The 13,589-nt window shown below is 38.0% G+C and overlaps 1 protein-coding gene across 1 annotated transcript in view; it reads left to right on the forward strand.

Annotated features, from left to right (window-relative positions):
- LOC121381901 (zinc metalloproteinase-disintegrin-like MTP4) overlaps positions 1-4,401 on the forward strand; it is a 43,520-nt gene extending 39,119 nt beyond the window's left edge. The window contains exons 15-18 of the mRNA XM_041511303.1: positions 402-551; positions 1,397-1,723; positions 3,074-3,337; positions 3,383-4,401. Of these exons, the coding sequence (XP_041367237.1) occupies positions 402-551; positions 1,397-1,723; positions 3,074-3,337; positions 3,383-3,432 (791 nt within the window). The 3' untranslated portion in view covers positions 3,433-4,401. The remainder of the gene's footprint in view (positions 1-401; positions 552-1,396; positions 1,724-3,073; positions 3,338-3,382) is intronic.
- The last annotated feature ends 9,188 nt before the right edge of the window (positions 4,402-13,589 follow it).

A 13,589-nucleotide genomic window follows, 5' to 3' on the forward strand; every position in this document is an offset into this window, starting at 1 on the left:
TGGCCGAAGCGTGTGCCCAGGCTACAGTACTTGAACCTTAACTGGATATAAGCATGGACATAAAGCTACAATGATTAACCCCTGTTCTGGACCCACAGCACAGGATATAATCACGAAAATTAAGTTAGAATAATTAACCACCGGTCCCCTGTGTTGATCAGACAGCCCAGATAACTGATGACACCGAACTTCAATCTTGACTAGATATAAAAGCGAAAATCAAGGTACTGTAATTAACCCTTGTCCTGAACAAACAGCCCAGATAGCTTAGACGTGTGCTCAGAACATCGAACTTGAGTCTTAATTGGATATAAGCACGAAAATTAAGCTACAATGAATGAATGAACACAAACAAGATGTGATCCCTGTACTGTGCTGAGTGTAGACTGTTTACGTTTCAGACCACTGTCTGTTCGGAGACCGGACTGGGGTAGTGATGAAGAACAGGACCTGTCGACAGATGGTGTCCGAGGCGGCGGGCTACTGCTACATGGACGACTTCAGGACGCGGTGCTGCGACTCGTGTAGTACCAAGTTCACCGGAGTACCAGGTCAGCTAGATACGTCGTAAAATCTTACCAGCTAAATTTAATATAGACATCATACTGTTTTCATTATGTTGGGTGTTACCCACTTGGCAGGACACAAGGTCATTAGTTAAATAACTGGATCATTAATTACTCAGAGCAGAGTTTAAAATGTTTACTAAACTGGATTTTAAAAATATTTATGAATTTGGACTGGCGGCCTGGAGTGTAGTATAGTACTATAATACAGACCGTGTGCAGTTTGAATATGAGCTTTTATGTCATACCCTCGGTGATTTAAAATTCTTACTATGTCCATTGCTTTAAGGTTCTTACTATGAATGAGACTTTAAGAACTTTAGTCTCAAGTCTTTAGAGTCCTAACTAGAAACGAGGATGTGGAACCCTTAATAAGTTTGAGGATTTAGAATCCAAAGTATGAAGCTTAGAGGTCTTAGCTAAGAATGACACATGTCTATTTGGTATCTAAGATGAGGCGATTACGACACTTGGTCAAGATAATAATGAGATTGACAGAAAACTCGCTGCTACCACACAGACTGTCCCCACTAAATCACACTACGGTAACCCACAGACGAGACAGCACATGTCACAACATTTGATATAACAGGCCCATAGGAACAACATCGGGAGTGGGAGGCAAAATATTAGGTGATGAGGTCACAATGTCTAGTTTATTTATAGAGTAGTGCCCCTCTAACCTTCCTGTCCGGTTTCTACGTGCATGCAATACATTCCAGTTTTGATTGGGGAACGACCTTTGGGTATCGATCTCCTGATCTATATCATGTCCTTAATACTAGATTTCGCGATTAATGACTATTTCAACATGATCTTTCCATACACAGGCTGTGAGTTCGGGGATCGAGTCCTTCAGTGCAGCGCTGCTTACTGCGGGCGCAAGTTCGACGACGGCAGTTTGTACGACGTCAACTGCTGTGGAATATGCAACTACAAGCCCAACGTGACAACGACGTCTACACCCATCACTGAAGACACGCCGGTCACGCCAACGGCGTTGCCAGACGGCGATGACTGCATGGACTATTCGCTCATCGACAACAAACCGTGCATACAATACGTCAATAACATTGGACGGAGTGCGTGCTATAACAAGGACATACAAAAACGATGTTGCAAAACCTGCGAAACTTTAAAGATAAACTTGAACAACGGTAAGATGAATCACAGCCCGTTTCTTGATGATGGGTATGATTTAGTTTTGTCTTCATTTCACATGATGTTTTTCCCATTACCATAGTTTGACACCCGATGTACTTTTCGTGCTGGGGTGTCGTTAAACATTCATTCATTCATTCATTCATTCATTTCACATGAATAAATAGATGAGGCATAAATGAATGGATGAACAAATTAATTAATAAAGACATCAGTGAATGGACGAAGTAATGAATGGATAGGTCGATGGATAGACAAATGAGTGACTGAATGGATGGATGAATGAATGAATGAATAAATTAATGAATGAATATTTAACACTTAAAACTGATTCGGCTGTTTGGTGTGACTGTGGTTATATGCAGTTAAAGTTGACTTTAGACACAACTCAACTACGGTATCGTACATGAGTTAACCATTTTACCATCTTGGTCTCTTCACTGTAATATCCATTATTTCCAAGTTGTCTTGGCCATAATGGTCCCGCGGTTGAAAGGGATAATGATTTAATGGTACCTATGTCTCATGTTGAGGGATCATCAGAGATGCTCTTATAAAATCAGTTCTACAGGCCTGGGCCCATATTTTCGAAGCCATCTTAGTGCTACGAAATCGTAAAACCATCGTAAGCTATGACATCACAACGTACGATGATTTTACGATTTCGTAGCGCTAAGATGGCTTCGAAAATATTGTCCCTACTTTACATAGGCGTGGAAAATGTGGGATGGGATTTGGAAGGAGATGCACTGGTTCGATCTCTGAAAATTATGCATTTCCTGTCGGATGGAGAGGAGATTAATATATAACTTTCCATCCCCTCCACAGTTACAGGCATTTTTCGACTCCCATGCCATTGTTAGTTTTCGAGGTGGGATCTTGCTCAGTTGGTAGTGTTTGCAGAGGTGATTGTATCGTAGGATCGAATTACCGCAATGGACCCATTCTCTGACTGTATTTTTTCCGTCCGAATCAAAGTCTCATGGTTGGTAAATCAAAGGTCGCGTACGTGCTGTCCTGTGAGAAAGTGTATATACAAGATCCTTTGCTGCTAATAGAAACATGTAACAAGTTTCCACTAAGACCAGTGGTGTTACGAGAGAGGGGGGCACGTGGGCCATGCCCCCATTAGACCTTTTTTCATTTTGTTTTTACTGTATTAAATGTTATAAAATTATACATACATAGTATGGGTTGGCCCCCAAATAGTGGGTTACCCCCTCCCCCAATATAAAATTCTGGCTAGCCAGTGACTAAGACCACGTATCACAATTAATGTACTCAAACAAGCAAATGTTTTTGTAAGTTTTTGGCACTGATTAAGGACCTCTGTTTCCTTTTACCAGACTGCCCGTGGGGAGATCAGAATCCAACACAGTGTAGAGGTCTTTCAGATAGGAAGCTGTCTGCCTGTCCAGGGACGTTGAAGAGCATGTGCTGTGCGTCTTGCGCCGAGAAGAACCAGCTAGCACAACCTCCTACTACAGATATCGAGCCAACGAAACCCAGGGGACACAACTCGGGATCGGATTCTTCTTTGTGCTTATTTACCTTGATAGCTTCTCTTTCGTTGAATATTTTAAGCAGCATTCAGGATATAAATATAATAAATCGATTTAGATATTAACGATTAAAATTAATTAAATAGTGAAGTGTCCCACCTAATTTTGGAAGTGAAAATAATAGAATATTCAATATATACTGACGTCAAAAAAACCCTTTACATTCATAAAATTCAAGAATAATACAAGAAATATTGTTGGTAATGGAAAAGAACCAATTTAGAAACCACCGTACAAACATTTTGCATGTATCACGAAGAGCACTGTGACGTTTAGATGTTGGAACTTCATCATACTTTCATATCCCACCGTACCATTTGTTGGTTTTCTATAACATAATTTCAAGCCTTGTAATGTATCGTTTGGACGTCAGTATATGTTTCAAATATTGCTATTTATATTTATTAAAGATTGGACCAATCTACAACGTTACAAAGTAATCCCAGTTAACGATTTTAAAAATGTTGTAATCACTCCAGAATTGAAACATAATCAAGAAAATATCAAATTGAAGAAGATTTGAACACCGCAATTTGTTTTGACATTTATTATATAAATGTTTGGATACTGGTATGATAAGAATATATATAATGTTTGAACAGATTGACCACAAATGTTTTAGAGGACGTGTTTTAAACAAATGGACATGTATAATGGTTTACTGGTTTTTGTCAATGAGCATTTGCATGTATCCTGCAGGCGCTTTGGGGTGTTAATTGCCATTGAACGTTTGCTAATGACCAAAACATAGTGGAGACCACATTTCTAGAACATGCAAAACCTTTGGACTATATTATCGTTCCCTATATCAATTAAAGGAACTATGTGCTTCAATGGGGAACAAGTAATGGTTATACAGTGACAACACACGCAGTCTTGAAGCTGAAGGAATATTACTACAGAAAGGATAAAGTACTAAGACTAATATAACACTAGCTGTATGCAGACCTTGTTATGATATCGTTTGTTTGCCTTGTAACATTGTTAAAACTGACCAACCCAATCATTCCTAAGCATGACCATATACACTATTTGATTTTACGAGTGATAATTTTTGATATTTTGTTATTTTAAAATGTATTTAATTCTAATGTTAATAACAAACCACGTTGCTTTTTCGTTGTTCGTTCGTTGTGCTGGAATGGAATAAAAAAAGTAGTCAGTTTTCTATACAGTGGGTGCGCACAGAGCAAGTCGTAACCCGCATAAGAAATAAATATGGTTTAAAGGCTAGCTCCGTAAACTAGTCTGGGAGTGGCAATCCTCTTTGTAGCGGTGCACGAGGGATGAAATCACCAGTAAAGGATATCCTCGGGAGTGGCTGTCCTCTTATTATATAGACGAGGCACTAGGTGGAGAATCATAGAATCATACATAGTACACGGCGCACATTAAGTCAATACATGTATTAATGTGCAGGGCGAGTTGCTTCCCTCTATTTAGCAAATTTAAAATGGAGAGGAAGTTTTGAAGGTTGTCGTTGGAAAAATGATTTTGTTAATAATGACGCAAATACTTCAATCGGGATTTAATGAGTACGGTAGGTTATGTATTTTTGGTTTGTATGTCCATTTGTTGCATTATTTCGGTTGAGAAGCGGTTGAAACATAGTGCCAAACGTTTTGAATACCAGCTATATACAGAAAGAAAGAAAGAAATGTTTTATTTAACAACGCACTCAACACATTTTATTTACGATTATATGGCGTCAGACATATGGTTAAGGACCACACAGATTTTGAGCGGAAACCCGCTGTCGCCACTTTATAGTGCTACTCTTCCGATTAGCAGCAAGAGATCTTTTATTTGCGCTTCCCACAGGCAGGATAGCACAAACCATGGCCTTTGTTGAACCAGTTATGGATCACTGGTCGGTGCAAGTGGTTTACGCCTACCCTTTGAGCCTTGCGGAGCACTCACTCCGGGTTTGGAGTCGCCTACCCTTTGAGCCTTGCGGAGCACTCACTCCGGGTTTGGAGTCGGTATCTGGATTAAAAATCCCATGCCTCGACTGGGATCCGAACCCAGTACCTACCAGCCGATGGCCTACCACGACGCCACCGAGGCCGGTAGCTATATTATATAGAGTAATGTGAGCTATATATATATATATATAGAGTAATGTGACAATTTTCGGACGTAGAAATAATCACACTTTCTATGTCCGTTCGGACTAAATCAAACACTATTTTGCCAAATACTCACTGGACTCTATATTGTGCAGAGATACGGACTGATTATGTATTACAATTTTGTCGTTGAAATCAGGACAAACTCGATTGACATTTTCTCAAGCGATTGCGATTGTTCAACGATCGTGTAGGACAGATACGTCGCCAATCCAGTATGATCTCAACGTTCCTTTGATGGTGTTAAGATTTCCCTGATTTGTGACCTGACCGTACATTTGTATTGGTTCCGACTGCCAGGGTCTAATCTGTGTAATTGCAACCCTTAAAGGCTCTTAAAGACTGGTCCGGTTGTTAGTCTGCGGCTTGCGTTTTGGGCCTACACCACCTACGCATGCGTTTGTAGACGCGCGCAACTATTGTAGACACACCGGCCTCGGTGGCGTCGTGGTTAGGCCATCGATCAACAGACTGGTAGGTACTGGGTTCGGATCCCAGTGGAGGCATGGGATTTTTAATCCAGATACCGACTCCAAACCCTGAGTGAGTGCTCCGCAAGGCTCAATGGGTAAACCACTTGCACCGACCAGTGATCCATAACTGGTTCAACAAAGGCCATGGTTTGTGCTATCCTGCCTGTAGGAAGCGCAAATAAAAGACCCCTTGCTGCCAATCGGAAAGAGTAGCCCATGAAGTGGCGACAGCGGGTTTCCTCTCAAAATCTGTGTGGTCCTTAACCATATGTCTGACGCCATATAACCGTAAATAAAATGTGTTGAGTGTGTCGTTAAATAAAACATTTCTTTCTATTGTAGACACTCTGACTGAAGCTAATGTGTTTGGATTTTTAGCCGCATCCAGTCTATATTTGTCTGAAGGGTCATGAAGTGATGACCTATTTATGTTATAGTGATCGATTATAATTGCATACGACGTGATTATCGATTATAATAATTCATAATCGACTGAGTTGAAACATTTATTGTTTCTACAGCTAAGAAATTGGTATTTGGATTTTTTTCACGTGAACGAAAAAAACCCTCAACATAATTATATTGAATAGATATTAAAGGTAAAAATTGCGATTTGTAGTGCATAGAGCTAACAAATCAAATCCTTTTTAAGTCCATATAATTCTAACCGATTGTATAATGAAAACTTCATAGGTTGGTGCAAACCGATTATAACCGATAATCGATCATCAAATTCCAACCGATTCTCAACACTAGGGTCTAAGGGTCACTGAGGGAAATATTAATATAGTGTATGGGTTATGGACTGAGGTTGCTAGGTGTCCACGTTAAGGTTTGTTTTGTTTAACGACACCACTAGAACACATTGATTTATTAATCATCGGCTATTGGATGTCAAACGTTTGGTAATTCTGACAGTCTTCGAGAGGAAACCCGCTACATTTTTCGAATAGCAGTAAAGGATCTTTTATATGCACAATCCCACTGACAGAATAGCACATATCTTTGATATACCAGTCGCGGTGCACTGTCAAACATTTGGTAATTTTGATATATAGTTTCAGACAGGATAGAAGATGCCTTTAATATACTAGCACAGGTTATGGTGCACTGGTTGGAATGAGAAATAGTCCAATGGACCGACGTAAATCGATCGTAGACCGACCACGCATCAAGCGGGCGCCTTGCCACTGCGCTACGTCCCTTGCCGACAGTACACAGTGTCATTAACTGATGGTTCTTCCTGTTAAGGATTATGGACTAACGTCACTGTGGGTTGTGGGTTTTTGACCGGACTAGGAAGTTACATGAGGTCACCTACTAATTAAAGGAAGTTGCCTAGTAACATAGACATTGATATATAATAATAGTATTTGATTTCCTCGGACTGGATTCAGAAAGACTAATAGACCGGATTCAGAAAGTGCCACCCGGAGAGGACATTTTGTAGACCTGCTTTTTTGTATTCCTCATCATATATGTTGACAAAAACGTTTTGGTAAACGGACTTCTGGTGGTGTGTGTGGCAAATATGGGGGTCGAAGTAGCCCCCCTACCCAAAACAGGGTCAAACACTAATAGCACTATTGGGAGAACCTTTCAAATGATGATAGAAACATCAAACTTGGCACAGATGATCACCTTGGGGCGTTCGTCAAATCCAATCACTGAACCACTTCAATTTTTAATATGGCGGCCATATTTCATGATAGCCGCCATATTGTCCTACAAGTCAGTAAGGTCAAAAGAACGATGGATTCTAGCTGCCATTACCTGAACTGAACTTTATTTACACTCGTAATTCAACGGCATATGAGGTACACTGTAAAAATAATTAAATAAATAAATGACAAGATGGCACATTCGTCATAATAATGTACATCAGATAAAACAAGTGTATATCTATGGATTCATACTTGCATTTGAAGACATACATTGCATATACAAATAAAATGAAATTGTAAAAACAGATTTCAGCCCTGGGACTTAAGAAAATGCATAATTTGTTTACAGAAAACTGCTATCTTCCTGAGAACACCAGTTTTTTTTACTGTCAAATAGCATTCTAAATTTATAAACATTTGGTCTAGACTGACAACACTTTGGCAGAAGTCTTGTTCTTTCATCTTTAAAAAAAAGGACAACACATTATATAATGAAATTCATCACCAATTTCGTTATTTGTACACAGAAAGCATGTTCTATTTGTTAAAGTTATTATTTTCCATCTGCCTTTTTCAATGGGAAGATAATGATTTGAGAGTCGAAAATGTAATAGTGGTAACCAATATTTTTTCTCTAAATTGGTCAAATATGTCTCGAACACAATATTTGATTTAAACAGTCTGTACCAAGATGCTTTAGATGAATTAACAATTTCATTGTTCCATGTTTGTAGAACTGATCCTGTAATCTTAAAATAATTCTTTGTTTTAATAGATTTACATCTGGTAGCCGATTACACTGTGCAGTCATACATTGCTATATCCAACGTCATCCAAAACAGATTTGATAAACTTTAACCATTTATGTTCACATATTCCATTTTTATAATCATTCAGCAATAATTCATATATCAAGAATGATAACTTTGTGTGTTTCCCAGTTATTAGTTTAAACCAAAAAGTGATCATTCTTAATTTGACATCAAGGGAGACTGGGTAACGCCCCAGTTCTCCATATAACTTATTCACAGGCGTTGACTTCTTAACTGACAACAGAAACTTCATGAATTTATTTTGTAACGTTTCTAAATAAGACAAGTTTTCAAAACCCCAAATTTTGCAACCATATAACAAAATAGGTTGTACCATACAATCAAACATTTTTAAAAGGACTTGTACAGAAAGGTCATACCGTCTTCCTTGTTTTAAGATAAAATACATGGCTTTTTCGGCTTGTGAAAACAAAACTTTTCTAGTATTAGTAAACTTGTTAGACTTATGAAAAATTATCCCAAGGTACTTGTAGATTTCTACATTCTCTAAAATTATGTTTCCTAAATTAAATTGTTTTTTATAGTCCTTCTTGTTACCACCAAAAATTAAAACCTTAGTCTTCGTGCAATTGACAGTTAATTTCCATGTACTACAATACACATCAAAGACATCTAATAAATGTTGCATATGATCATAATTGTCTGCGAGGAGTACCATGTCATCGGCATACAATAAAACAAATAAAACAGTACACAAATGTAGCATATCGTCAGATATGGTTTTTTCAAGACTAAGTCCATTGCAGCCATGTGCTTTGAAAGTATCTTCAATGTCATTAAGAAATAATAAAAACAGAAGAGGTGATAAGTTTTCACCTTGTCTCACGCCCATACAACATGGAAAATAATCTGTATAAACACCTTGAACAGTCACACATGATTTAATATGTTGATACATACTGTGGATAACATTAAAACATTCACCATTTTTCACTACTTTATCCCATAGTCCAACTCTCAACACAGAATCAAAAGCTTTTTTAAAGTCAATAAAAGTACAGTATATATTTTTCTTTCTAGTTTTTAGCAGTTCAATAAGGCCATATAATGTAAAAATGTGGTCAGCTGAGAAATATTGGTTTAAACCCGGCTTGAGCTTCAGATAATAGCTCATTTGTTTCTAGAAATAAAGTAATACGTTTATTTATAACAGGGTTATAGGTCTGTAATTTTCTGGGTTATCTCTATCTCCATTTTTATAGATAGGTCTAATAATACCAACTAACCAGGACTCTGGGAAAATACCCTTATCAAAAACGATATTAAAAAGTTTAACATATATATCAATCATAATATTAATTGTTTCTTTAATATATTCATTTATTATTCCATCTATTCCAGATGCTTTATTGTTTATAAGATTTTTAACTATGATCAGTATTTCTTCTGTTGTTACCGGTGTATTTAACAACGTATCAGTTCCTTCGTTATCATTATTCGATGGTCCATCGTGTTCCTCCGTGTCGTTATTTGTGCTGTTGTTATCTTTATAATATTCAAAAAGTTTATCCAGTGAGGGTGTTTTTCCGTCAGTCGAGTTTTTTCGCATAAGTTTCCAGAACGATCGAGAATCATGTTTATGTAATTCTGTAAACTCTTTTTCCTTTCTCCATTTATATAAATTTTAATATTTTAAAATAGTGTTTTTATAACATTTGCTGGCATTTATAAGTCTCTCTTTATTTTCTGGTGTTTTTCTATTTCTAGATGTTTTTCTTGCTTCAGTATATTTTCTTCTGAACAGTTTACACTGACTACCAAACCAGGGCTTATGTTTTCCGCCATTATCTTCATTACAGCTGTGTTGAGTTGTGTAGCCAAACGTTTCCGTAGCAGTTTCAACCAGTAGCTTGCTTATTTTATTCACAGTGTTGTTAAGAAGTTCTGTGGAGAATGTTTCACTGAGTGAGTCAAGTTCAGAAACAATGGTCGTTATTGTCTGTCTGTTCAGTGCATCGCTGTAATCGGTAGCTTGGCTTTTGTTCCATCGACGCGGTTTAGGCTCGTGCTGTTTGTTGTTGCTGCAGTCTCGTTGAACACTGGCTTCTGTGTTCATTTTCAAAGAAATAGTTAGTGAGCTATGGATATCGGTATGTAAACAATGCCTATAACAAAACCGGATAACATAGCACCACACAAATTTTGATTTTTAACACTAAACCAGAGTATATATTCTGAGGTATTTTTGTGAACATGAACTTGATTTTTTAGTCTGTTTCTCACAGCAAGGCATATACTTCCAGATTTAACATGTGATTTAAGCTTTCTGTTATTAGTAAAAACACTGTAACCTGGTATATTTACAATATCAAAATCGTCACGTTTTGTTTCTACAAAACATAGAAGATCATAATGACTAATAAAATCTAAAAATTCTGGAATTAATAGTTTTGTTTAAGTCCGCAAACATTTAAATACACAATATTAATATTATCACAAATAGTGAAACAGTTTGTGGCTGCAACCAGATCACTACCGGTATTGTTATGTACACTGGTATGTTTACCACTGGTGTTTGTCCCTTGGCATCCCTATGCATGACGGTCACGGGATTCCCTCGGTGGCTGTTCATGATGCCTCGGTCTCTTGCTTGGGTTATCTACTGTCGGGCTTCTCGTCTTATTTGCTGATGAAGCTCGTTCGGAGTCCGGATACCAGCGTCTCCCTTCAATAAAAAGCTTATCAACCACAAGTGAAGCCCTAACACCTCTTCGTTTCGCCTCTTTGAATTTTGGCCACAATTGTTTACAGCGTTCAACAATCCCGGGTGCGAATTGTTCATTGATTCCGTAATGTGTATCTTTCAACACTCGCGAGCTTCTCCTGACTGTTTCTCTGTCTTTAAAACATTCAAATTTTGTGACAAATGGGCGTACCCGGTCAGTTCTTGTGTCCCTTTTCCCAAGTCTGTGAACACGCACAAACGTCATGCACTTTTCTATTTTCATTTGATTTTTTAAAAAGTCTTTCAAAACATGTTCCGTGTCCTCGTCATCTGTCTCGGGGATACCATTAAAAAGAAGATTGTCTCTCATATATCGAACTTGTAAATCTAAAACTTGCTCATGGAGTTCGTCATTATCAAAATGTAAGCGTTTCGTTTCTTCTAAACAATCGCTCACCTGTGAGACTATAGCAGTGGAGTCTTTTTTCAGAGTTTCAACATTTTCCGCCATTTTTTTTTCTTTCAGCTCGAGCTTCATCAAAGCTTGCATTAACAAAATTAATACATTTTTCCATTTCTGCAATTTTGTTGTCACTTTCACAAAGCTGCCGTTTAAACTCGCCAACACTGAGTTCACTGACCGAAAGGTTGCTAATTACACCAGTAAACCACAAACAGGAATAAGATGACGTTAACAGATTTTAGAAAGGTCACTAATTATACTAGTAAACCACAAACAGGGATAAGATGACGTTAACAGTGTTTAGAAAGGTCGCCAATTACACCAGTAAACCACAAACAGGGATAAGATGACGTTAACAGTTTTTAGAAAGGTCGCCAATTACACCAGTAAACCACAAACAGGGATAAGATGACGTCAACAGATTTTAGAAAGGTCACTAATTACACCAGTAAAACACAAACAGGGATAAGATGATGTTAACAGTTTTTAGAAAGGCCACTAATTATACTAGTAAACCACAAACAGGGATAAGATGACGTTAACAGTTTTTAGAAAGGCCACTAATTATACCAGTAAAACACAAACAGGGATAAGATGACATTAACAGTTTTTAGAAAGGCCACTAATTATACCAGTAAAACACAAACAGGGATAAGATGACGTTAACAGTTTTTAGAAAGGTCACTAATTATACCAGCAAACCACAAAGAGGGATAAGATGACGTTAACAGTGTTTAGAAAGGTCGCCAATTACACCAGTAAACCACAAACAGGGATAAGATGACGTTAACAGTTTTTAGAAAGGTCGCCAATTACACCAGTAAACCACAAACAGGGATAAGATGACGTCAACAGATTTTAGAAAGGTCACTAATTACACCAGTAAAACACAAACAGGGATAAGATGACGTTAACAGTTTTTAGAAAGGCCACTAATTATACTAGTAAACCACAAACAGGGATAAGATGACGTTAACAGTTTTTAGAAAGGCCACTAATTATACCAGTAAAACACAAACAGGGATAAGATGACGTTAACAGTTTTTAGAAAGGCCACTAATTATACTAGTAAACCACAAACAGGGATAAGATGACGTTAACAGTTTTTAGAAAGGCCACTAATTATACCAGTAAACCACAAACAGGGATAAGATGACGTTAACAGTTTTTAGAAAGGCCACTAATTATACCAGTAAAACACAAACAGGGATAAGATGACATTAACAGTTTTTAGAAAGGCCACTAATTATACCAGTAAAAACACAAACAGGGATAAGATGACGTTAACAGTTTTTAGAAAGGTCACTAATTATACCAGCAAACCACAAACAGGGATAAGATGACGTTAACAGTGTTTAGAAAGGTCGCTAATTATACGAATAAACCGCAAACAGGGATAAGATGACGTTAACAGTTTTTAGAAAGGTCGCTAATTATACGAGTAAGCCGCAAAAAGGGATAAGATGACATTAACAGTTTCTAGAATTGACAAGTTGCTGCTCGCCGCTCGTGTGGTTGCCGCTGTGTTTGTCTCTCCATCTCGCAGGCTGGTTGTAGTAGTTGTAGATGTAATGAGGTACACGCCACACGTCTCGCAGCAGACTCTCTCCACAACTCGCGTGCAGGCAAACCCGGGCGACATACCTTTCAAACTGTCGCACCGGTTCGGTTCTTGGTCACCCCAAGCACAATCTGTAAATAAAGGTCAAGTTTGCTCTGTTTAACGACACTACTAGAGCACATTGATTTATTAATCATCAATAGTAGCATAGGACCTTTTATATGTACCACCATCCTATATACAGGATAGGTACATACTACGGCTTTTGATACACCAGTCGTGGTGCTCTGGCTAGAACTAGAAATACCCCAATGGGCCCACTGAAGGTGATCGATCCTAGACCGACCGCGCATCAGGCGAACGCTTTTACCACTGAGCTACGTCCCGCCCCAATCTGTTAATGATGCTAGTTAATGATTAAGTACCATTATGTTGTGTCGTACCTAGTTTCAAATGACTAGAGGAAGATACAGTAAAAACAAGAACCCGTGCACATTAATACTGTGTCTTCT

The sequence above is a fragment of the Gigantopelta aegis genome, chromosome 9 (assembly GCF_016097555.1).
Source record: "Gigantopelta aegis isolate Gae_Host chromosome 9, Gae_host_genome, whole genome shotgun sequence".
NCBI classification, from domain to species: domain Eukaryota; kingdom Metazoa; phylum Mollusca; class Gastropoda; order Neomphalida; family Peltospiridae; genus Gigantopelta; species Gigantopelta aegis.